Genomic DNA, 27,013 nt, shown 5'->3' with positions numbered 1-27,013 from the left:
AAGATGCAGCTGTTGCCATGATTTTGTTTGTGCTTATGAATTCTTCATTTTAAAGTTTGTCAACTTCTTCTGCAAGTTGTTCTCAAGTCACTCAAGAGATACCTGTGGGCTCTCAGTCTGAACGTGACTTCATTAGGAATATATACATGAATAGGACTATGCATTTACTTTCCATTTCTTTGAAATAAAAATTCTGCTTGTGGGAATGTGTATACATCACGTTTACTTGAACTTTTTTTTTCCCCTTTTTTCGTTTGTGTGCTGGTTTTATGATAGTTCTGTGGTTTTGACCTTTATTATCTTCCTTTGTGAACTTTCTTTCTCTGTATATAAACTAAGTCATAGCTCTCTGATGTTTCAGTTTAATGTCTTTGCACCTGAGATCTCATTAATGATTAATATTCAGAGATGAAAAGTGAAATTTAATATCTCCATAGGTTCTAATATATATTAAACTGACAATTTAATGTTTCCTTTTTGACTTCTCCCCAGACCCAAGACATTTTAAAGTTTTGAGTATTGAAATATCCAGATAAGAGAAAAAGGGGACTAATAATATTAATCCTTGTAATTTTAACAGTCATCAGTGAAAAGTCAGTTTTTAGAGGACAGCTACTTCATGGTACTAGAGATAATGTATTTTTTTTTCCTCTCTGTCTACATGGTAGTAATGATCCTGTTTTGTAGGGAGAATTGGCTTGTAAGGGAGCTCTGGAGTTTGCCTTAAAGCCGCTGAAGCATAGCTGGATGTCCGATCTGCTGGGGAATATGAGGATATTGAGTTCAGCCAAGGTAGCACAGAGGGAATAAGAGTGTTTTATGTTTATTCATAGAGACTTAGCAAAAGCAGAATGGCGACTCTCCTAAACTCTCAGCCAGAAGGCCTGGTGAGAGCCAATCTGCAGGAAGACGAAAGCCGTGCTGGAAAGAAAGTCTCGGCAGTGGCCAAGGTTAACCAGCACGACAGCTGTGTGGCGGTGGGAGACTGGCAGGAAGGTCTGATCTTTTGAGTTTGCTGGAAAGCCTGTCCTCAGAGGAGGGAGTTATGGCAAAGCCATGGCAGGTGGCCACAGTCTTTTAGTGAATTTCTCAGTGCAATACCACAGGAAGATCTTAAGTAAAAGATGCTTAGAAATAGTAACAACCAGTAACATTTTCAAACTTAGCTTCTACTAATGTCAGCATTTGTGGGTGCCTATGAAGATTGCACTGCTTAGATTAATAACAGAAAAATCAAATTTAAATGCCTAGCTATGGATATGGGGTTTAGAAGAGTAAAGGTGTTCTTTTATTATTTCAAATAATGGACCTGCATTGGAAAAGAATTGACTTGCATTTTAAAGAAGACTTTCAAAATCTATAGAAGTAGTCTGTAGCAAAGGTGGATATAGCTTCTTCTACCAGAAGAACTATGATAGTTAATTTTAATATCAGTCTGATTTGTTGGGGTTTTTTTGTGGGTTTTGTGATTTTGCTTTTTGTTTTAATAAGGATTTTATATTTTAAAACAGTCCACATAGCATATAGCTCAAGACCTGTCAATTTGGTGTCTGTATACCACAGGGGAAAAAAAAGTCTTGAGAAAAAGGGAAGGTCAAATCTTTGAAGCTACATTTGAGTTTCAGTAACTTACCCTGTTCAATGATGTGTAACCTTCAATTCCTAGCAAAAGAATAGGATACAAGGAATTAGAAATTAAAACTCAGTGTATCAATCAAAGTTGTTCACCTTACTTTAATATGCTATTCACATTCTGGGTGTTGATAAAATTAGATTTCCTTTATCACAGCACTCCATTTAGTGAAACATACTGTGATTGGGTTTATAATTGAAAACTATTGGCATAAAATGTAAAGGTCATCTTAAATGGCATTAGACTGAGAAGGTCATATGTTTGTCCAATTATTTTTGGTTCAGAGGTGAAAAATTAGGTCATTGTTTGAATTAGAAATATTTCATTAAACATTCTCAAAGTCTTCCCAGCTTCCACTCCTTTTCATATTTTCTGTGCCTATCTGAATTCTATAAATATACTCTCACTGCTAGGGGTAAAATCAGCAACCATTCAGGCACAAGCAGAAGTACAAGACCTTAGTAGTTTGGTGATTTTAAGTTTATGAATCCCATTGAACTTTAGTGTCTTTTTCAGATTTTTGACATAATTTAATCTTGATGGCCATAGTCATGTATAAACATTTCAGATACCTGTTCACTTTAAGAAAATTCACTGCTGCTTCACAAAATAGTGTGAGGTTGGGTTGGAAGTATGAAGTATATGAATACACAGCATGAGTGTGTTAGGCTATTTTATTTTCAGAGAAGCAAAAAGCATGTTACAATAAAATCATTTATCATTTATCTTTCTAATCTTCAGAAAATTGTCACCTCCAGGTATTTGTCGTAGTTCTTTGTCCATTAGTGTTCTTGTTGATTTGTTCAAGGATTTTAATATATATTTTAAATATATCTAATATATATATAGTATATTGTAGAGATTATATTTATATATTATATTTTTATATATATATATTTTTTTTTTTAATGTGTACTCACTATTCTTAGTCTTACTCAATTCTTAACAAAGTATTTTTGTTCTCTTCAAAGTTTCCTATACTCCCAGGGTAAGCAACAAGAGCTGAGGAGGGGCTGAAAAAAATAAGAACATTTAGTGGAGAGGAGAAAATAGTTTTAATTTCCATGAAATGTATCTTCTGGAAATGAAATACATTGTTACCATCCTTAGTGAAAAGAGAAAAGATACAAAAGGCTTAAATTATGGCAAGTGCAGGTTAGATGAAAGGGGAAGTTTTCTAATTGAAAGAATAATGAAGTACTTAAGTAGAGTGCCTTGAGAGATTTTCAGTCTGCTATTGGAGGTCTGCAAGGGCATATTTGAGGTAGTGATTTAGGCATACCCAGTCCTGTTTTGAGGCGGAGTCTTTCTCCAGATAGAGATTTTTTTTTTTTTTTTTTAATGAGTCTGTGACTGGTTATTAAATTTTACACAACAAAACATGGCTTAAAACTTTATGTAGTGGTGAATTTATTTTTGGAGTTTCAACAAAACTGGGTATGACAGGGCAGCAAGAGGAACTGCCATATCTTAGAATTAAGATTCTGCAAAACTGCTTTGGTATTAATTAAACTGTTCTTGCAATTAACTGGATTCAGTTAAAGGAGAGCAAAGTCTATTATCTTTTAGTAGGGTAAGGTATTAATTATATACTTGTGTTATTTTTCAGTTGGCAGGAATTAAGTGAAAACCTCTCTCTCACATGAAAGGAGCACATTAAACATTATTTTGTCAAATCTCCCTCGATTTATTTTTAGCAAATTAGCTATAAGGTATTTGTGTGGGAATAGCTTGACTTAAAAACAAGAGGAAAAAAAAGATAAAAAATTATTATTAGGATGAAATCGAGAAGGGGAGGAAGAAAACAACAAACAACCAAAACCCTCAAAAAACTAAACCAACTTATTAATAGCAGGAAAAAGGTTTATAATGTAATCTGACTTTACATAAAGAAGTGAAACAGAGTTTGAGGCTCATAGCTTAGTAACTTGGCAGGTTTTCTTAAAGTACATGACTTCTCTCATCGTTTGTCACATGTAGAATCATCAAAAATTTAAGTTTCTTTAGTTCCAAACTTCATCATGCTGAATCACTAGCAAGACTTCCTTTGGCCTCAGTAAACATGCATTGAATGCACACAAAACACAGAAATCGCCATGCTTGGAAAACTTTGTAAGAGGTCTCCTTTATCAGCTTCCTGTTGTCTTAAGAAGGCTAGAGAAGAATGTAAAGCTTTCAGTTATGTTTAATCAGCTTTCTTTTTGCACCAGTCTGTAGAGATTATTTGAAAATCTCTTACAGAATGGAAATTACTATCCAATGCCTACATAAGGAGAGAATTATTTGAGTGATGAACACATATGCTGCAGCATCATAAGCCTGCTGATAAGAGTTGGTACTTGCATCTGGGCAAACTGGTTTGACTGGAGGTATTCTCTAAATTGCAAGATAATAGTTCTTTTCCAATGCAGGTTCATTTCTTTAGGTATAACTAATGTCTTGTTTTAATCCAGTGTAATGTGAACACCGGATTCCCAAATAGGGTGCTAATTACACATTCAGTTGGTGTGTTTTAATACCAGTTCTTGAGCTGAAGGATGTTTTTGTAGAAAGCCAGTAAGAACAGCATTTCTTTCTGCAGGTTGTTGGGTTTGGGGTTTCTTTGTTGTTTTCAGAGAAGTTTAATGTTTAATATAGAAAGTCTGGAGTATTTGTAAACACATTTGTACTATGTGCTACTCAACCAGACAGTGAAGTGTCCAAAAGCTTGGGTATTCTGCAAATCAGTGCCTTTGGAATACAGATTCTGTAGTGTTGTGGATCAGCAAACAACTTCTAAAATACTGTTTAAACAAATTGGTGTTTTCCGTCTGCTGTTTGCAAAAAATGTTCAGATAATTGCATAAAATACAAAGTTTCTTTGTTTCACCTTTATGCAGAGGCTGTTTCATGCTATGGTAATTTATCTGTAGCAATTAGAATTTAAAGCTTGTTAAAGTCCTCATTAAAAAAATCTATTACTTTTCTATTGTAACAATTAAAAAATGTGCTCATAGAAGTATATTGGCTTTTACAAATACCTCTGAGAGGCCGAATTAAGCTTTACCTTACATTGCAGTCAAAAATATGGAATATGTTATCTCATTGCTGCAGAAACTGAATTTTTGCAGCACATTTTTTATTTAGCATTAAAATGTGCTAAGTATCAAGTTTGCCTGAAGTTAGTTTCTGTTTGTTGCATCAGTGGTGTCAAATTTGCTGCAGAAACTGTTACTAGCTGTGACCTATCAGCTGTTATCAGATTTGAGGAATGTTACATTGATGAAGACAATCCATTTTTTTTATCAGCAAAAGGTGCACCAAAGGAGAAAAAAAATATATTAAATGCATCTAAAATTGTTTTTGTCTCATGCAACAACAAATAAGTTGAAATTTTCTCATTAGTGATAACCTAACTGTAGAGGTCATTCTGTACTGTTTATGTTTTTAGTACTTTGCAAAAATTATCTAAGAGATGATGTGCTTTTATTAAAAAAAATTCAAATTACTTTAGAAGTAAATTAGCATAATAAAGAATTATTGTTAATCACCACTGAAGGTGATTATCAAGGTGATAAATTATTTCCTGTTTAGAACACCTGACACTTGAATCCTTCAAAAGCAGTTTTGATCTTGGGTTGATGCAGCAGCCAATGTGAAACATTATGATTCTTAGCAGTGAAAATCTAAGTACATTATTTTACAGTTGAGGAAAAATCAGTATATCTGAAACATATATATGTGTGTATATATGTATACAAACAATAAGCAATATAATCTCTTTATTATTCATCCTTGCAATATTGCAAACTGCAGGTAGTAAAAAAGTTAATCAGTTTCCAAACCATAAATAGATTTCTTCTCTTTGTTTCTTCTGTTTTGTTTCGTTGTGCTTTTTTTAATTAACTTTTAAAAATCAGCAAAACTCTAACAAGATGATTCATTACCATGGACACAGGGTTGGGTTTTAGTTTCAGTAAGGTTTTTGAATGTCATTTTATGGAGAAAAGAAAGTCTGTTTATATAAAAGAACATACTTAAAATTTCCTATGACTGTATGACACATGGCTAAAACCCCCAAGGAACCTATGATATAATAAATTCTTTCAAGAATTACCCACAGTTATTTTTTATATTGTTCATTGGAAGAGTCTTATAGAGACTTTTTGTTGATTCAACAACCAAGCAATAGCTGTGCTGGCAAAAATCTTGCTGAGTTTCTTCAAACACTTTTCATGTGTTTTGATATAAAAAATAATTTCTGAAATAGGCAGTCATTAAAAATGTGCAGCATAAGTACAACATAGAGTATAATTTTAAAACTTGCCAAAAATGAGTAGTCAAGTATGGATGCAGGCACTTCTACAAACTTCTGCTTTGTTACTGGCAAAGCACTCAAGTTGAAGTAGAGCTGGAGAGGCAGCACACTTTATATGTGGCTTAGTTTGTTTTGATCTGTAATAGGCATTTATGTTACTTGAGTTACGTTTCTTTTCATCAAGTTGGAACTGAGACAAATAAAAATAAAACATTAAGTAAAGATTTGTTTAGGTGTTTTAGCTATTGAGCAAATCTGTCAGCAGCTTAGACCAGCAGGTGGTCTAAGGTCTAAGGTAAGCAGGAGTTGCTTACTCTGAGGAGTCTTTTTGTATTAGCTCTTCAGTCTAGACTCTACCTCCTGTCTTATAGTCGGTTGAAATTGTCATTTAGGAAGCCAAGGTTCACTTGCAGATTTTGTAGGTTGCCTTTGGCAATTCGTGGTGTTCAGGCTCAACAGATACAGAGTCCAAACCGTCCTGGCATTCAATTCATTTTATCCTCTGTCTGTGGAACTAGTAATACCCTCATTCCCAGAGGGTACTGGAGTCTGGGTCTCTTTAGCTTTAAGAAGAAAAGGTATTTATACCCATCATATCAGTGAGTATAAGCAGCTGGCTGCAGGGAGTAAAGAGGATGGAGCCAGACCTTTCTCAGTGGTGTCTAGGGAAAGGGCAGAAGGCAATAGACATTGACTGAAATATGGAAAAATCTGTTTAGACATGCTGCGAAGTGCCCAGAAGAGCCACTATTCTAATCTGCCCCTCCCTGCTTACTCTTTTAGGGACTTTTTGCTTGCATTACCTGAGTCATTCTTATCAGGAAACCCAAATGTCAACTTTTTGATTGCTTCTCCTTTGGAGAACAAAGAGATGCCAGCATGTAAGTCATTGTTCATATGACAAATTAACTTAAACTGCCCTGGTCGTGTGACTGCAATGATAATATACATGTTACAGAAATGTTAGATGTTAAAAGAAATGAGAAATCATCTTTTGGAGGATAGTTTCCATATATATCAGAGTTGCAGAGCTCAGAACTTGCCTTATGTTGTCACCTGACATAGTCAACGTAGTAGGAGTTCATGAACCCTTTTCTTGATAACCTGTGAATTGTATGTGTTTAAAATTCTGCATCCTGAATGGTAGTGCATACTACAAACTCTTAATCCATGAATGATGGCTGTTAGTCTTATAGCAATGTTCATTGGTAAACATCTGTAGTTTTCTGTAATTTGACGTGATAAATCACAACTCTCCAGCATGCAAATGTGGCCTTACAGAGTTCTCACTAACCCAATGCTCAAGCACTCATATACCAGATCAACAGGAAATTGTAATGTTTTTAAAACTCATATTTTAATTTAGGTTTTTTCTTTTCTGCCTTTTTTTTAATGATATAATTGTAGTGCAGCAATAATAGTTTTTATACCTGTCTATAACAGTCTCAGTAATGAAATGCTTGGGGAGCTTGGCATTTTCTAAATTACAGTATTAACAGCTTTAATTTGGAATTGATGGCATGATGCTACTATGCTGTCTGTGATATTCTAGAAACTAAATGCTAAGAAAGGCTGAAATGTGTGTTTTGAAAATGAAATAACCTTGAGTCATTCAGATGTCGTAGACTAAATCAAGTGCTGCCCTTTTTTTGATATGCTGGGCTAATTATTTCTACTAATGTAAATGTCAGTACAATGAACACTTATTTGCTGTGGCATAACAAATAAATGGCACAGGAAGTCTGAGCACATGAAGAAATTCATCATGTCCTCAAGTTTCTATTATATTGCTTCAAGCCAAGGGTTTAGAAAACAAGCTTCATATTTTAAAAAATGTTTTAAAAGTACTTTAAAAAGAAAGTTTAAAGGTGGTAATTATATCTTAATGTCATATTTTTTAATTATTTTTGAAAGATTCTGAGCTTTAAACCTTTTACTACCTTCTCTTGATAGCAAACAGTAGTTTTTTGTGTTTTACTGAACAATCTCTGCTTCATCCTCAGTGTCTTCCAACCTAATGAGGACTTCCAGATCTAGAACAGTCAATTCTTTGAAGTATTTGAGAGGGTGATGCTGTAGAATGAGGTCTGCCCGGTGTCCCTCTGGCTCTCTCATCTCTCCACTTCTTCCAAGGCATCTCTTGCATGTTGCTGAAGGGCCTCTTGTGATAGAGAGCAGTTTGGGCAGGTAGTAGATGGCCAGCAGGACTGACTGGAAATGTCTGTGAATGCCATTGAGAGGTAGGTGTCCCAATGGGCAGGACAGCTGCAGCCCATTCCTCAAAACCTGCTGCTGCAGCCATTACTCCCTTCCTAGAGGGACAGCATCCCAGAGAAGGACTCTGAGAAGCATGTAGCCTTGGGGTTCAAAACCGTTGTCTGGTATTTTACAGGCTGTGCCATGCCCAATGGCAACTTCACAGGTGTTCAAGGACTGCATTGTACCTGTTCACTCTGCCAATCTCAGTTGTGTTTGGCAGTTCAAATGCTAAGAACTTGTTAGTTTTTAATCTATAGGAAAGGTGGACCTACACAGGTGATATTCAGAGCTTAAGCATGATGGCACAGAGATGAGATTGTGTGCTTTGGATTTATTATGTTTTTCTACATCAGACTGCTTTGTATCCAGGGGAAATAATGTTTTGGTTTTCATCTCTAATGTCCTTAGCTAGTCACTACCCCAGCATGGATTTTGCTTATGTGTGGGAGAGCACGTGACTTCAGATTTGGGTGTTAGTATTCTATTCTGACAGTCTTGTGATAAAATTTAGCATAAAAGAGGATGTCTTTTAAAATTAGTTGTTTTCGTGACCGTTCCAACTCTTCAGGAAGCAGACATTCATGAGAATGTTTTATCTTCCTATGCTTGTGATAAAACCAGAACAGAAATCTGGGAAATAGACATTTTGTGATTTTGCAGCTGAATTTCACTAGACATGTAGAGGTGTATCCAGTGACACCACTTTTCAATTATGAAAAAGGAAAAAATTTAATTGCTAGTGATGTTCTAGGGTTTTTCAATTATTATTACTGTCTTGTTTGATAGGAACGATTGGTCAGAGCCTCGATTCCTGAGAGTTTTTTGTGTTCCGAGGATGGGGGAAAAAATAGTGAATTTTCTGTTCTACACAAGACTGTTTACAAACACTATACAGAACCTTTTATTTCAAGATCAAAGGGGAGTCAAATAGTGGTTGTTACTATGTTTCTCTTGAAACATCCATGAAGATGTCTAATCTCAGTACTTCCTTAGCACCTTTCTCTCCCATATGCATCTTTGTCTGAGCAGGAGCAAGTGTTTATATTCTAGGTAAGATTATTTCCTAAAATTCACTAAACAATCAGAGCTGGTTATGCTGATCACTGTATGATGTTTCATTGAAGCAGTGTTTTATTGTATATTGGTGTTTAGTAAAATAACCCTAGAGCTAGTGAGCAAATCCCCAGACTCAAAGTGAATCTGTAATTATCTCTTCATTTTTTTAGAAAGGTGCATTTCCATTGATATATCATCTTCCTTTGCCTGAGTCTCCTCTAATTGTCTGCCTCCACAGAGTGAAATTAAAAATAAATGAGTTATTCAGTGAAAGCACTTGTTTCTGAATTCAAGCCTTCAAATGTCACAGCAGAGACATTTTTCTCCTCTCTGAGGGATCTAATAGTCTGTGAGTGAGTTTTTGATAATTGTGCTGTTTCCTGAGCTTATCATATTCTCTGTAATTGAACCAGATGTTGAGTCTTCTCTAGGGGAGAAGTCTTCTGAGTCTGTGCAGTACTATATCAGTCTTGCATCCCATAAGGTTTGAGGTTAATGTGAAAATGAAATAGTAAGGCAGATGCTGTATGTAATGTTGCTGTAGGTGGGTAATCCCTTTTGGACCCAAACACTTAAAAATGTTCAACTCACAGGTACGTATGACGTGTAACAAATGGTTGGATGATAAATTGTTGCAGGATTTTTTTGACAGCCAGTCAAAATCCTGCTCTTTGTATGCAGAGTGATATTTGCTGATACAGTGCTTCAATTATAAAAATAGTGTTTGAGTTCAAAAGTCTAAGGGCTGTAGAGGCAAACTGCACTATTTCTGGGTGGCTTAGAGAAATGTTTTGGAGGGGAAAACCCTGAGTATGTTTTGCCTACTCACCCTGTATTGATGTATCAGTAAAGAATACATGCTATCAGCATCGGTTCTGTGTTAGGTTTTCACTGGAAGGAAGTTCTGCTGCATATATTCATAGAACTGTTTTGATTGGAAAAGTCTTTTAAGATCATGAAGTTTGACCGTTACCTAACTCTGCGAAGCCTGGTGCTAAGCCATGTCCCCTAGCACATGTATGCTTTTAAAGACTTCCAAGGATGGGGATTCAACCACCTTCCTGGGGAGGCCATTCCAGTGTTTGATAACCCTTTCAGCCAAGAAGTTTCTTGTGATATCCAATCTAAACTTTCCTTAGGGCAACTCGAGACAATTTTGTCTTTTCCTGTAACCTCCAGAAGACTTGGTCTCTCGTTATCTATGTCTTAGTAATTTGTTTAGCCACAAATTAATAATTCTTGATAGGATGGAACCCAAATTAATTTGGTTATTTTTTAAACATCTAAACCAAATTTTGTGTTGAAGTCAAGGTATTTTATATCATGAATTTAATCATTCGTGATCTGGGTACTCATGGATTAAGCCTAAAATGAAGAATTGCTTTTGTTGGTTTCTTGGTTAATGTTATTTCAGTTTAGCTCATCACCTTATGGTTAAGTATGCGTTCAGTCAATATTCAGAATCACGATCCCTTGCACATTCCATCTTCTGAAGTGACTTCATAGTTCACCTACTTGGAACTTGTTTTTCTGAGACTTTCTGGGTTTTCTTTGATGTATTTACAAATAGCAACACTATCTTGGGTTTCATTATCTAACCATTACAACCAGATAGTCATAGCCTGTGTATAACAAGACCACAGTTTGTTTTAGTTGCATGGAAAGTAGTGTAAATTATCAATGTATCCAAAAAGAAAAAGAACTGATAAAGACAAGTAAAGAATACGTAGGGAGAAGACAGGGCTAGAATAAGACTTAAATATTTTTTTCTTTTCTTTTCTTTTTTTTTTCCTCTTCTTTTGTTTACTTTCCAGCTAGAGATGCTGTAGAAATGGGGGCTGTTCCACTCATTATCATCTGGAAAAAGGAGGCATGTGAGAATAGACAATTTTACAATGGAGCCTTTTAACAGTTTTAAAACATTCCAGAAACTGTTTTAAGGTCTTGAAAAATGCCCTAAGGCAGAAGTGAAATGGAGGAACTGGTTTTCTCAAGTGCTTTCATATCTTGTTAAGCAATACAGCAACATGGAAAAAAAAAAAGAAAAAATTAAAAACGCTTCAGTTGCTGACAAAGGAGATATGGAGGAACTGAAGGCAGTTCTGATTTCTTCAGCGATAAGGAATTTTCACTGCGAAACACTTGTACTTTCCTGAGAGTTTGGCTGTAACACTGTACATTCCTTTCTAAGCTCTGTTTCATGCTCACTTCAGAAGTAAAACTAGTGTTTACATGGTCTGAGTTTCATTAAGTCCAGTCCCTCTGAGGACCGCAGTGTTCTTTCCCCATTGAGATTATGCTGTCTGATTACCACTCTTAGGAAGCCACTTGCAAAGGCATTGTTTTAATTCCCCTCTAAACTGAAAGGATGTTAGAGCTGAAATAGCACTATGGTATTGATTTATTTTAGCAGTATGTATTTTGCTGGGAAAGATACAAGGCATTTATTTAAAAAAAAAAAAAAAACAACAAACCTAAACCAACCAACCAACCAACCAAAAATCCCCAAAACAACCCACCCCCAAGACCAAACTAGCAATCCAAACAAACCCCTCAATGAATTAAACAAGGAGTTAATGATCACATCAACCCTATGTTTTGGTTTGTTTCTTCTTTCCTTTTAGGGCAATGTAACCCTTCTAGAATATGAGCTACAGCAAGACTTCAGCTAGTATGGTATTTGGATTTATGTTTATTGTTTTACTAGATTAATTTTAGTTAACTACGTTATGCTTGCAAGACGGCCCTCTGGTACATTAGACTTTTAAATGTTATCAGATAAAATACCTACAAGCAATTAATATTTTTTAAGAATACTTACATCAAACTGCAAACAGACAACGGGAAGCCAGCTGTAAACTCTGCTACTTGGCTTTCTTTCAGTGTGCTGCAGGCTTGCCATTTAAACCACTGTTTTTAAGGAAAGAAGCTAGCCCAGGAATACAGGCTCACCAAAGTAAAGTTTATCCTGTTTTCGTTAGTTTTGATAGTATCAAATTTTGGGGATCAAGTGATTCACACCATCTGTGACACACACATTGACAAGGAATAGAAGTCTAATTGAAGCCAATTTGACTGAGCCTGGCTTTTTAAAGAGCCAATGATGATTTTAGAAATTTGGGCTCGAGAATGAAGGTTACTGCTATTGCAAGCAGGATTCTATCTTATGCTTCTGACCGTAAGAACCAAGCGTTATTTGAACTAAAGAATCATTGAAATGAATGAGATCATTTCAATGATGTGAAAGGTTAGATGTTTTAATAACATGAAATAGTTTTATTAGGGTTTCTTCAGTTCTTTCAGATGTGAACCTCTAGCTTACATTAAAAGCATGGCAACAGATTGTTTTCTTGGAATACATCTGCAAAATGATGGTGGAATGAACATGTGCAGGGATGCATCCTGGTGATAGCTAACATGTTACCATTAATATTAAAACTAAAAGAAGTGGGTCATGCTAGCAAAATGTCATATATTCTTCTCAGTAATTTAGGGACTTACTGGAGAGCATTGCACTGTCAACACTTCACCCTGAATATCCAGCATTCTCAGAAATACCAGGTGATACCAGGTGACCCGAGGCAGATCTTGTTCGGCTAGGATATCTAGCATCCGTTGCTTGGAAGTAAACAGGCATGCTTGGCATTCCTCAGTTTTGCTTACAACTCTGAACCCTGATTTCAAGGATGACTTAGCTACCAGATCCACATCATGTAGCTTGGCAAACATTGTCCTAAAAACAAAACAGGTGAAAATGCTAGAACAACTTCACTTGGGCTCACGAAGCATCACCCAGATTTGTGCTGCCAATAGTGTAAAGTTGTACTTGATTTTACAAGAATGAGTCAAGAGTGCAAGAACGAATCCAACATTCATTGGCTTTACATACTTCATGCATGAAGAGTGTCACTCTTAGAAATGTGTAAGATTTTGGTAGAGCTTTCTGTATTTTCTAGTAGAAGGCTGAACAAATGTTGCTCCTCTGGAACTGCTTTTCAAGTGTGTTTTGATATACCCTTTGATAACAGCTCTTTTAACTGCATTATACATTTACCCTTCATTCTGAACAATTTACCAGTTCAAACCTAGAATTAACAGAACTAGTGTTGTAGAAAACAGATAACTTTATTTGAAATCATCTGAAGCTTTGTACTACTTCCTGGGTATCTAAATTTTGTGTACTTCTAATGGCACTTTTCTAGTTTAGTTCTTATAAATGTCAACATCTGGTAGAAAGAATGAGAAGAAAGAAAAGCCTTAGAAAGATAAACTTGTTCAGAAGCAAAAAGTGGTTCTTAGCTTTACCTCAGAATTTGGAGAGAGTGAACTTACCAAATGCATATTTTATGGTTTGGTTTGGTTTGGTTTTTCTGAGTTGTTTTTTTTTTGGGTGGGATGCATTATTTTCCCACCCCCTCACCCCCTATCTCTTACTGTAAAAAAAGATCTATAGGATTTGAAAGTACTTTGAGGGTCTTTTTCTCTGTGCCTCTGATGTAGTGATGATATCCTTACATGCATAGCAATAACTCACTGTTAGCTGTTAAAAAAAAAAAACACAAAAAAAACCCCAAAACAAACCCCCACATTAAAGGGGACCATTGAAAGGTGCTGAGTAACTGTAACTCCAATTTTGAGCAAGTGATAGTTGAAGATAAAAATCAAGAGGTTTCGTAAGTTGAAGGTTAAGCATTGTTGAAAGATTTTTGGAATGTTTTTTGGTTTAGTGGTCCATCTGATTTGTGTGAGCTTCTTACCAACCATTCATAGCAGGGCACTGTTGGAAAGAGAAGTGGTAAGCGTGAGTTGTTTGACATAGTTCAGTTAACTGTTTGCCATGAACTAAATTCGTGGGTTTCTCCCACTGTTTAGAAAAATAGCTTCACTTACCCCAGAAAAGTTTCAGTGTTTGCATTGGATGAAATGAATGTTTTATTTGCTTGTGCCATATTATACATGTTCTTCTGTAATAATGCAAACCATATATGTATGTATATATTTGTTTGCTTGTTTACTGTTTTCACAGACGCTTCCTTTGGGGCTGGGAGACGGACAGCTTTTTACCTGGACTGATGGCTTGAAAAGGAAAGACTGGCATGATTATGAAAGCATTCAGAAAGATGCTATGCGTTCAGGTATACATAAGTTCAGAGCAAATTTAAGTGATTTATTTGTTCTTTCTCCATATGGTTATTTTTAAAGTCAGTTATAAAGCATTCTTAACAGCCTTTTTTTTTGATGGCATCATGTCACAAAAACAGAATGTCACGAACTGAGAGGTCGGACCAAGCACAAAATACATTATCTCTGAAAATAGCCAAGTAAAAATAGTATGTTTCATGCCAATAACTATATAATGAATGTACAAGGAAATTGGTGAAAATAATACTTAGACCTATTTTTTTCATGCTGAAGTCAGTCGTTATGCTGTCACCAAATATAAGCAAAAGTGTTGGCTTCAAAAGGGACATATGTTACAGCTGAAGCCAAGTTGTTCTTAAATCAGTAGATAAAATCTGAGTCCAGTACCTGTAACTGCCAAGAACATTCAAGGTTTCGTAAGAAAAACTTTGACCCTTTTTCCATTAATGATCTCAAATCCTTTTCACATCTTTCTCACAGTCTAAAATTATTTGAAAATTTAAGCAAATTCTATTTACAGATATACTGAAGGACGCTTTATTACACTGAGTAATTTTAATATACCTTCATGTGCTTACGCCTTATGTGCAAAGAAAGGCTTGTATTTTATTTTCTGTCATCAAAGCGTGATCAGATTTGAGTCTCTGGCTTGTAATATAATTTGCAACCATTCAGCATAAGATGAATGAAATTAAAAGGAAGGAAATGAAACAGCAGTTGAATTGCGCCTTAATCAGGGTCTGAAAGTTGCTATTTTAGAAAGGCCAATATATTGTTCTAAAATAAATTATGCTATCCTGACCCCAGTCAGAAGACAGACAACACCTCCCCCCAAAATAACTATAGTTGAATGTAGTTGACAGATTATAAGACTTGGGCCTCTGCAAAATTAAGTACTTCTAACCCAGTAAAATATTTAGTATTTTATAACCAGTTTTTCTCTTTGAATCTTTTTTTTTATCACTAACTAAAAAAATTATCCTTCCCTCCCACATGTGCTTAAGAGGAAAAAAGCAAGGAGGGGATGAAGTTATTCTAGGCAATTTTAATTGTGTTCCAAATTTCTAAGTGTAAAGTGACAAAAATCTAAGAGAGATTGGATAGAACAGAAACAGAATGTATGTAGAAACTATTGCATATTATCTGGTAAGAATGGACCTTTGTGAGGGATGTGCACTATGCTTTGGCAGAGTACTTTTGATTCTGAAACCCGTAATGTGGTCCCCACATGCTTTGGAAAAGAAACAGTAATGCTTACGATTATCTGATGGATAGCTATAGCATTGCCAATGTAATGTGAGCCACTGCATGGAGTCAACTAACAAATCAGCAAAACGTGTTATGTAGCTTTGTAATTGCCAGTCCTACTCCTAATACTGTGACTGTATTAGAACACCCTAGTATGTGAATGTTTATTCCAGTAAACTTGTGTTCTTGGTAATCGTACTTAAAATATTCTGACTTACTTATATTTTCGCTGGCATCCTTGTGATAGTGTTTCCTGAGTTTGACCATTTAAGAAATCTTTAAAAATTGCTTCTATCTGTAGTTGTTGTTCAATAGATTATTTTTTTCTTTGAAAATAACAATATAAAGATACAAATGCAAAGCTAAAGTATCTCACTTCACTCTTTTAGCTGAAATCAACTTTTAGTTAAAAATGAATCTGAAGGCATGAAGTAACTCCAGTGAAAAGACTTCTCTAAGCATTTGAGTGCATAAAAGGAGAAAAGAGTAAAGTCCTGTTTAAATTAAGTCTAGCTGTTTATCTGTAAAGCTTACAGATTCCTAAGCACTGGAGAGGTGCTAGTTTTGCCATGGCTGGTTCTTTTGTTCAAGGTCAATTATTCTGATCCCCATTTTTTCCACCAAGTTAAAACTGAACTTTCTCCCTAGTGGAAATCATTCCATTATTTTGAAGCTAAAGAGAAAAGCCGTCTCCACAAGATGCAGAAAAAATGGTGCTGTTTCTTTTTATTTCAAATGTTCTAGCTCATCTTTTTTGGCTCTGAGTTACAAAATTACAAATGATTTGCACATAAATGCTGAAATGAACTCATGTTACTTTTGGTTTTGTGGGTCTTTGTTGGACCGCATGAGGTTCAAATGTACGTTATTGGTGTTTCTGTCGTTAGTTCACATTATACTAGCATGATGGTAGTATTTGAGGACTGATGTGAACAATAGAGTAGCAAAGCTTCACATGTAGACTTGCAGAGACAAAGACTTCAACAACTGTTACTACTTTTTCAACTTCTCACAAGAAATTTGCTTATGGTATAGATCCTTCCTTCCTTTAGCTGAAGTTGTTCGCTTAAGTCGTTTTGAATGGCAAAGACCCCTGTGGACTTCCCACCTGACAAACAAAAAGGATGGTGCAGAAGCAATCACACCGTAGCTGCTGCTTAATGTCGTTATTCCATCGGTGAGGGTTTGAATCTGTCTGATGTCCACTTCAAAAAAGAATCAAGAATCAAGAAGGCTGGAAGAGACCTCAAGGATCATCAAGTCCAACCTGTCACCCTACACCTCATGACTATCTAAACCATGGCACCAAGTGCCACGTCCAATCCCCTCTTGAACACCTCCAGGGATGGTGACTCCACCACCTCCCTGGGCAGCCCATTCCAATGGCCAACCACTCTCTCTGTGAAGAGTTTTCTCCTCACCTCCAGCCTAAACCTCCCCTGGTGCAGCTTGAGACTGTGTCCTCTTGTTCTGCTGCTGGTTGCCTGGGAGAAGTGCCACACAGTCTCTTTTTAACGTTCTTTGGTAGATTAGAGTCTGTCTCTGTAGGATATCAGTTTTACAGCAGAAAACACATCAACTACTCTGGCAGCTACTCTGGTAATCTAAAGCCCTGTGATAGGCTTTCATGGTAGGTATTTCTTGGGATTAGGTGCTTACTATTGGAAGGTACATCTTTTGTGAGATGTATCTATGTTGATAGAAGCATATCTGAAGCTATTTCACATTGCAAAGGCAAGCCAAGATTATACCTAGTCTTGGACATCAGGTCATGATTTTTTAGTGGCCTTGTGGATTGTTACTCTGTTCTCAATGTGGAGGCAATGTGTACTCTTACTGGATATGTATGTATCTCTGTGTCTGTATAGATATACATATATATTACTCCACTGCTAATGATCTTCCAGAAAGAAATCAGCTTCTCAAGGAGGTACACAAATGTAAGATACCACAGGTGGTGTGGCCTGTAATTAAGACACCAGTCTGAGAGTCTATAGATTTAAGTACAATTTCCATTTTTTTCATGGGTATTTAATTTTCTCTTGGACTCAATTTCTTGGGAAGAGATAGCACTTTCTAGATCTGTTAATAATGTTGTAGGATTCTGTTTCTTACCAGTGGAGAAAATGTAAAGCGCTCTTTGGAGTCGTAACTCCTTAACAACTAATTTGTCCAACAGCCATATTTTTTCTTTATCCTACTAGAAATTTGTAAATTCTCATGCAATGCAGGACTGCACTGCTACCAATTTTGCTTATCACAGTAATATCCAGTGGGCTACACACAGGCTTCTCTGAGGTATTGCCATGATCTTACTGATACACAGATGTATAAAACAGCAGTTAGGCCCTACACCTATGCCCAGCTATTATCTTCTGTAGCAGAATACCTGCTTTAGAGCCACCACTGAAAAGAAATTGTCATCCATCCTGCATGGCTCTTCCCCTCTAACCTAAAACCCAGTGCAAACTTGAAAAGCAAAGAAAGTGACTTAGAAAAAAACAAAAACCAAACAACAAACAAAACCAAAAAAACATAAAACCAACCCAACCCAACCCAACTCCAACAACTTGCATTTTCTGAACTATACACATAGATGGATTAAAAATTCCCTGCTGGTGGATCTGCAGATACAGTTGCCATATGAGTGATTCCTTCATCTCCAGAAATGAAGATGCAATACTGGTACAAATGGTTACAATTTAATAAATTATTTCTTAGTAGCTAAATGCAAAAATCGGTGAAAGAGATAATTAATGCCATCCCAGTTAGGTCATTTTCTTGCAAAGAAATTACTTGGGAATCCACAGGTTGCATGTCAAGTATTTCCTACTGTGAATAAAAAGATTAAAAAGATATGGAAAGAAATTAATTTACATAAGATAAAAGTATTTAGTCAGTCAATGTAGATGGAATGCCCAACCTTTCTTAAAGAAATAATGTATGGGTCTTGGCTGAAAAAAGAACATTGTGTTGAAAGCATCATGATGTTTTGTGTTGATGATTCCCAAGTAAGACGTCCACATTTTTATTTCAAAATGATTTTTTTTGCAAACTAATAGATTTAAAACAGATATTTAAAAACATGATTTAAAAAAATAAGTTGTTTTTAAGTCCCTCAAAGTGATTTTTTTGTTGTAATTATTTTGTCTAGAAAATAGAATATCAGTTATCTGTGTGTTCTTGTTGCTTACCTTACCTGTACAGAACTTTCAAAACTCACAGGGCAGCTAGATGACACAGGAATGAAAGTGATCTTGGTGATTGAGAGATAAGTTTGTTATGTTTGGGTTTTCCCCCTGCTTATTTGTGTTACTGAAGGTTAAAAAAAAAATAAAAAAAACCAGACAGACAAGAAACTTAAAACAAAACAAAACAAAACTGCACATCAAAAAAACCCAGAAAAAACAAACAGAAACCAAAACCTACAAAACCAAAACAAATTAAAAACAACCAACCACACTGAGATACAGTATTAAAGGTATTGTTTATCTTTTTTTAATATGAGTTAGGAAAAGCACCAGAACTACTTCATTAACACAAATTAATTTGCTGTTTTACTTGCAGCTTATTTCTTGCCCCATTTTTTTTAAACAGTTTAAATGTTTTCTAAATCTCCAAGTGGAAACAAGACTTCCAAAACAGTTCTAAGAATTTGGTTGGTTAATTTTGATACGAGTTCAAGAATCCAATAGAGGAAATGTGCTGTTGGGTTTCAGAGGTGCTAATTACTATGCTGTTGTTAGAACCAGGAATTAGTTTCTAGTTTTCCAAGCGCTGATTTACTCAAAGGCGGAATGGATCATTTATGACTTACATTAAATATATTGTTCATCAGTACAGAATAGATGTAGTGAAATGGAAATTAAATTTCATTTAGTCAACCCAATCACTTCCATTTTTCTCTGAATATTTTATTCCATCACTACCTGAAGAGCAGTGATTGAAGTATAGGAAAAGGAATGCAAAGTTTACCTTAAAATTAAAAAAAAAAAATTCTGACTAAAGAGTTGGGGTAGATACTTGAGGAAGAGAAATAGAAGTTTGTTTCCATTTTCCAAAGTGACTAAGACAATTAGAGTGCGTGGGAACAGGATAAGCTATTAGGAGGAACTGACTTATGGAGCTGGTGTGTCATGCCATCTTTTTGACAAGAAATCAGCATTGTAAATAAGAGTTGTTTCTATTAATTTGTTTTCCTCTGGGAGTACAACTGATTACAGACTTGTCTTGATGAGAAATATGATCAGCTTGCATTAAAAATATGAGAACTATAATCAAATGCAAATCTTACATCTGTCTTTTTTTTTTTCAAGTAGTAAACAATGTCTTATGTGTATCAGAAGAGCATTCTTGCATTGCAGTTCAGAGTTGTGGATGCACTGTATGTCAATGAAGTTTACATAGTAATAACCTAGGTAGTTACTGATAGACCTTTCAGTCCAGCTGCAGCAACACTGCTTGCATCAGAGCAGTGTATATATGCCTCATAGAATAAACATCCTAGATGCCAAAGCCCCTGATATTGCCATTTGTCAGCTGCTCAGTTGGCAAGTTTCTTCATTTAATCAGAGATTTCCCTATTTCCCTTCAGTTGTCTGGGGAGGATTCTGAAGATGTCTGTCAAAATGTTCATTTCAGGAGCATGGCAACAGCTGTGGCACAAATGGTCACTGATTTTCCAGACTTCACATGCAGAAGTGGGAGTCTGAGATCTTTGAATGCTCCATTTGTGAGGGGTCAGATTCACAGGAGAGAGCCACAAAGACCTAAGGTAGTAATTCATAGCATACATGAGAAGAAATTGTGTTGATTTCACCTCTGTCTGAGACTAAGGGTCTTTGTGAATCAGTCAATGTCACTGTTACGCCATTTCTGGAAGTTATTTTATCTATTACCCTCAAGATACTCTCAGCAGTATGTGCTCATCAATTACAAGTAATAGCAGTAATAATGAATTACAGCCCTTCTCAGGTAAGAGGAAGAATTCAAATATGTAATCCTTGGGCTTTTAAAGAAGTACAGATTGAATGTTTATATTTCAATATGGTGCTGTTTCTGATCATAGAAAGCTATTTTCAACTATAAGTGATGGCTTCCCAATTGTAAAATACTGCAAAAGAGGAACTGGAGGGATGGAAAACCCAAAACTTTCCATGTGAGCAGAACTGATGTAATTTCTGATTTTTTTTTTTTAATCAATTTTATTGATGACATTAATAGCTGAAGATTGAATACTGTAAGTTCTGTAGCATGTGTTTAGTTTTAATTTCAGTTATTCTCTTTTTTGTTTTTCTTTATAATGGTATTTTGACTGGTTGCATGTGCATGGTGAAACGGTTATGTTGTATAAGGGCCACTGAAAAATCAGTGTAATTAAAAGTAAATTTCTGAGAGTGCTAAAAGGTAAGGAGCACTAAATATAAATTTATAAAAGTCTTTGTCTTCAAAAGAAATTGGTTAAGGGATTGATAAAGTGACTTCTAGAGTGTGTCTTTCAATACTTTTATGTTTCAGTGTTGAGCTCTTTTGCATCTGGCTGCTAATAAGATCTCAGAGGGAAAAAAAAACCCTGTGATTGTAATGTATCACCCAGTGGTTATCCCAGCAGTGACTGAGCATTTGCACAGTCTTTGTTCCTCCAATTTGAATATTTAAATAGCATGTGGTAGCCTTATGTGGAGGGAAGGAGTGGAGATTTTATTTTTTTCCTGTATTCAATACAGTCTTTAACTTTCTGCTTCTTCAACATTTTATCTTGACCAGAAGAGGATTTTAAAGATCTTGACCTTTACATGCCTCAGTGCAGGCATTTCATAAAGATTAGTTCTATAAACAAACAGATGGTATGCTCCATAGTTCTACAAACCAGCATTCATACACATTAGTTCTATAAACAAAATAAACAGTGACATTAAAAAAGAAGTGAACTGTATATGTTTGTGATGAAAATGAAAATAGAAGGGAACTCTGTCTTCTTGGGCTGCAATGTTAAAGGGTGGCAAAAGAATTGAGTGCTTTTGTACAGCAATAAAAAGTAGTGAGTACTTCAAATTTTGCTTCTTTCCCTTTCACTGCGAGCCAGCAATATGCCCTTGTGGCCAAGAAGGTCAATGGTACCCTGGAATGCATTTAGAACAGTGTTGCCAGCAGGTCAAGGGAGGTTCTCCTCCCCTCTGCTCTGCTGGCCTAAGGTCACACCTGCAGTATTGTGTCCAGATCTGGACTCCGCAGTTCAGGACGGAACTACTGGAGAGAGTTCAACAGAGGGCCAGCAGGATGATTAGGGGGCTGAAGCATCTCTCCGGTGAGGAGAGGCTGAGAGACTTAGAAGTCCTTAGCCGTTAAAGAGAGGACTGAAATATATACAAGTAACAGGTGGGTGTCAAGAGGATTCATGCAAACTCTTTCTAGTGGTGCCTAGTGATAGGACAAGTGGCAACAAGTACAAGCTAGAATACAGGAGGTTTCACTTAAGGAAAAACTTTACTGTCTAGGCTGCCAAAGCACTGGAACAGTCTGTTCAGAGAGGTGGTGGAGTCTATTCTCTCTGAAGACTTTCAAAACCCCCCTGAACATGTTTCTGTGCAACCTGACCTAGGCGAACCTGCTTCGGTTAAAACACAGTTACTCTGTACTCGCAGAAAAAAAATTAAGGCACTTCTTGTGGTTGAAATTAACAAGATTTTTCTACTGCTCCACCCCAGATCTCTGTGCCTTCAAAAATTCATCAGCCACACCACATAAATGCAATTGATAAGCTATTTAAGGACTCCCAGGGAGGCCAAGGAAGGGAGAACAGAGTTCATAGTACCTCCCTTTGACTCAGATTACTTAGAGCACTGAAAGTTATTTTCAATGCATCCTTCTGTACTGAGCATTAGTATGTTAATTTTTACAGAAAAGCAGAAAAGAAAATTGTGTTTCCAGCAACTCAACACAAAGTATCTATGACTACACCATAAACCAATGATACATATTCTACCTTGACATTAATGGTCAGATTTAAAGAAGTGCTCTGTTAATACTAAAGTTGCTACTCTTTCATCTTTACATTTTCATCTGTGGGAGAAAGTATGGTGTCAAAGCCTTAACATACCAAACTCTCCTCTCTCAAGAGCCTTCTTCCCTTGTATTTGAATCATAGAAACACAATCATAGAATGCTAGGGGTTAGAAGGGACCTCCAGAGATCATTGAGTTCAATTCCCCTGTAAAGCAGGACCACTTAGGGCAGGAATGCTTACACTCTTTAAAACAGAGAGCAAGAAGCCAAAGCAATAATAAAATTTAAAGGAAAACAGCAAGAAGAAGATTCCATCTGCTAAATATTACAGAAGATGCATCAGTGGATTCACATTAGTATTAGTGATGAAGTACTGAAGTTGGTGAATGTATTTAGTATGTACTACTTAGGATTTTCTTAGACTTGTTGCCTTGGGTGTAAGGGGAAAAGAAAGGAAGTTTAGGGGTTTGTTTTATTTTGGGTGGAGTTGTGTGAGAGTAGGTCTCAGCTCAAGTCTGCCTTTTAGTTTTTTGCTTGCAGTCTAGGAAGGTGTTTTGGTTCTGTGCACTCATGTCTTTCTCCTTTTGCTTAAATTTATTCAGGATTATCTAAGTGAAAGTTAATAGTTAATTTATAGATAATTTTCTTTTCTTAACAAGAGAAACATATTTTGGAGCAATTCTGGAAAAAGAATGTTATCCAGATAGTCTTCTAAAACCTGACTCGTTCAGATGGAGAGTTTGAAATTAACGGACCATCTGTTTGACCAACATATAGACCATCTAAATCGAGTTAGTTGTCACTTGTGGCAGATATAAATACAATTGAGTTTGTCGGTTTGGAGCAATTACTGCTCGACTCGTGGGACAAAGAAACATCATTTTCTTTTGTATTTCAGTTTCCAGTTGTTGCTTGTTTTGCTATGAAAATCCAAATTCAGAGAAGGAGGGAATAAATCTCAACTAAATTGTGGCAAAAGCTGGAACAAGTGCTTGACAGCAGTTACAGCATATCAAGGCTATGCTTTTCAATTCAGTAGCAATGACAAAAGTGACTCTTTCTTTACTACTTTTGTGTCATCTTGTAAGTTTAAAACATGGAATAAGCTGCTGTCAACCCGTAAGAGAAACTTCACTTTTAAATGTTTGCCAAATGATTGATGTCAGTGTGGAGTGGTGGTGCCACATAATACATGCATAATAGTCAGTAACCTTGTGTGTTACAGCCTTCATAATCTAAAGTAACCATGATGATAATCACAAGTACATCATTCCAAAGGGCTGTGTGGTGCTGTTCTCACAGCAGGTCAAGTATTGAATTCAGTTCTCCATGACAAAAGAATGTCAGTCAGCTGTAAGGCTCTTTCAACTGAAGAATCTGCTTTAAACCACAAAATGGATGGTCAAAGGCAATAGTGATGATTGTAGCATTAATGATATAATTTTTAAAAATGTTTTAATTAAAGTGGAAGGACTTAGGTGGACCAATCCCAAGAATGTGACATAACTTCTCTGTTGTTTATCTGCCATACCTTCTTATATATTAACATGTTAGTACAGTTCCCTTGGCTTATATTGCTTATCTTAAGGATAATTCTATTATCTCTGAATTTGTGGCAGTAGAGGTGTCTGATTTTTTTATTAAGCCAGGCAATTATTTGCATACTCGGTTTCAGTTTCATATTGAACTAATTATCATCCAAGAAACATAGCACTTTATTTTCTAATATATAGACTGAAGTGGACCTGAAAAAGCAATACAATATGTGTGTGCTACCTGAGGAAGTTACTTTCTTGGCCCTTGGTTTTCAAACTCTGCTTGCTTTTGAACACTCAGCTCAGCTTTACAGAAGGCAGAAGAATGGCCTTGTTACTAAATCAGGTGTCATAGTTCTTGTTCCTGGGTCTGCCGCAGACTTGTAACTGTGAATGTTTACTATCTCTGTATGTGAGAATAAATCTTTTATGTTTTTTTTTTTTTTTCTGGTAGCAGTCTCACAGGCTAACTCTAAGTTTGCTGGGACAGATCATGTGTTCTTTCTCTGTAGGATATGCATCACAGAGTAGTGCTTCTAGTGCCTGAGTGACTACACTACTGTACACTGTTGGTTCAGACATAGCTAAATTCCATTTTTACAGGTTATTCCGTCTTCTTTGTTCAGCAGTCACTGAACCAGCTTCTAGAGCTAGATTAGGTCAAATTAATGGGAAGGGGAAAAAAAAAGAAAAAAGGAAAACCAGAAAAATTAAAGAATTCCTGTTAACATATTTGTTCCGTGACGTACCCTGTTTGTTTTCCTATGATGGTGTGCAGTAAACAACGCATGGTTGTGTTCTGCTTAGAACGAAGGAAAACAAGAGGTGGAGGGAAAAGTACTGTGTCACTTACAGCTGTTGTCTGCCTGGTCTTTTTAGAACTGTACCCACACAACTGTAATTTTGTCTTAACTTTGTGGAGCTGTTTAGTTCCTATACATACTGCATTAGTAATGCTTTAGTTTGAGCTTTTCCAAGAGATCAGCTTGGACATGTGGTACTAGAAACTATTAGAATGCCATTCTTGACACGGTTTGTATGAATTGGAAGTGAAATAAACATTGTACCACTGTTAGTAGATTTTTTTCCAGGTAATCATGTTCTATAGAAGCTCCTTTTTATTCAAGCGAGTCATTCAGTTACCAAACTAAACTGTGAAGCCATTTTATGATTGAGTGTTTTTCATAGGCTTGCTTTTTCAGCATTTGGCTCTGAGTAATGGTCTGCAGCCAGTCTGTTTCAATGTTAAATGAAAAAAGCATTCCTGTGGCTGTGGCATTCAGTGATAAGTAGTTAGACTAAACAGAAGATGTACTGTGCATCCCTTGGCTACAGTTATGATTAGATTCAGCTTGGCCTGTAGAATGCTACTGAGGATATTGCTGCTCTACAGTAGTGATAGAGCAGCTCATATCAAAACAGCATGTGTTGCTGCTTATCTTGCCTTGTACACTGTGGCATTCTAAACACACTGGACATACCAAATAGCATGGTCTTTTTTTGCTTCCTTTTATTCCCCTAGGCTTCCTAAAGTGGGAAAGAGGGTAGAATGCGTGTTTCTGCCTGTCAAGTCATTGTAGTACTTGCAGCAAGTGTAAAAAGGCATAGACTAAAAAAAAATATGTATTCTTACTTGCTTTTGTGAAGTGTTTGTTCAAGATTTCAGATGATGTACTTGTCAGAGTTCGTATGCAGGCACCCTTCTAAAACAATGCCACTGGTTAACCTCATGGTCTATTTTAAAGCAATCAGTTTCCCCACACACACTGTTTTATTGCTCTGTAATGCATATGCTGGAAATTCAGAAGCTGTGTTATTAATGTTTCAAATGGATCGAAAAGGTGAGGGATACACTAGTTTTCCATAAAGCATAGGCTAGAAGATTTAGGAATTAATTATTGATGGGTAAAAGGCACATATTTAAGATCAAGAAAAGTGTCTTGATTTCAAACAACCAAAGTGAAATGAGTGATATAAAAGTTATAAGCAGAGGTGGATTATTTCAACTGCTAACTGCATAAAGCACCTTTTCTGCTAGGATGTGACTGCCAATAGCAAGGTCCAGACTGAAATTTAAATGGAAATTTAAAGTGATATCTAGATATCTGCAAGAATTAAACTCAAGAGCGCTGAGGTATTTATTTTTGCATAATGCAGATTAATTGGTTCAGCAAACAATATTGTATTAAATAGTATAAGAACTAATTCCTTAAGTATAGCAATAGGTTTTTTGCAGTCCTTTTTGGCAAGACAACAGCTAAGCCAGTTGATTGATCTCCACTACTAAGCAAAAAACCTTCCTTACTTCTAGGGATTCTGGAGTCTTGTGAATTAACGTGACCCAATTCATGTTGCCACAGATTTCACTGCTGTGACCTGGAGCTTCTGCCACTCTGACAGATGTAGCTGTTTCTTGCTCCACTTGCTACGCCGTTTCATTGTTCTGCTCACCATCACTACTGCTCTTCTCAGCTTTTGGCTGCCCCTGCCTTACAACTGTGTCCTTTGATAGCAGTTCCTGTTGTTTCAGCTTTTAAGAAGAGCACCTGGAGCACAACCATGCCCTTAATGTATACAGAATACTGGTAAACAGCTTCTCGCATTTCATGGACTCTTAAAAAAAATTTGTGCCATTCTTTTACTTGTGAGCCAACAGAGAAGGTTATGATTGCTAGATTAAGGTGAAGAGTCAGCCCAGGCAGAGTTGGTGTATGGAAATCTGGAAATTATGTCTAATGCAGTTAAAAAGCAGCATTTTACAGTTTTTTAATTTTTTTTTTCACTTTGATGCACATTTCTTCTTCTACACAGAAATCCTTCTCAAACTTGTAAATTGCC

General features: G+C 36.2%; 1 protein-coding gene across 1 annotated transcript in view; it reads left to right on the top strand.

Annotated features, from left to right (window-relative positions):
* The window catches only part of GALNTL6 (polypeptide N-acetylgalactosaminyltransferase like 6), a 408,048-nt gene that overhangs the window by 133,640 nt on the left and 247,395 nt on the right, over positions 1–27,013 (top strand). Inside the window, exon 2 of the mRNA XM_054383096.1 lies at positions 14,272–14,380. Coding sequence (XP_054239071.1) covers positions 14,272–14,380 — 109 coding nt within the window. The remainder of the gene's footprint in view (positions 1–14,271; positions 14,381–27,013) is intronic.

The sequence above is a fragment of the Indicator indicator genome, chromosome 8 (genome assembly GCF_027791375.1).
Source record: "Indicator indicator isolate 239-I01 chromosome 8, UM_Iind_1.1, whole genome shotgun sequence".
Taxonomy (NCBI): Eukaryota; Metazoa; Chordata; class Aves; order Piciformes; family Indicatoridae; genus Indicator; species Indicator indicator.
This window is presented reverse-complemented; position numbering and strand designations above follow the sequence as displayed.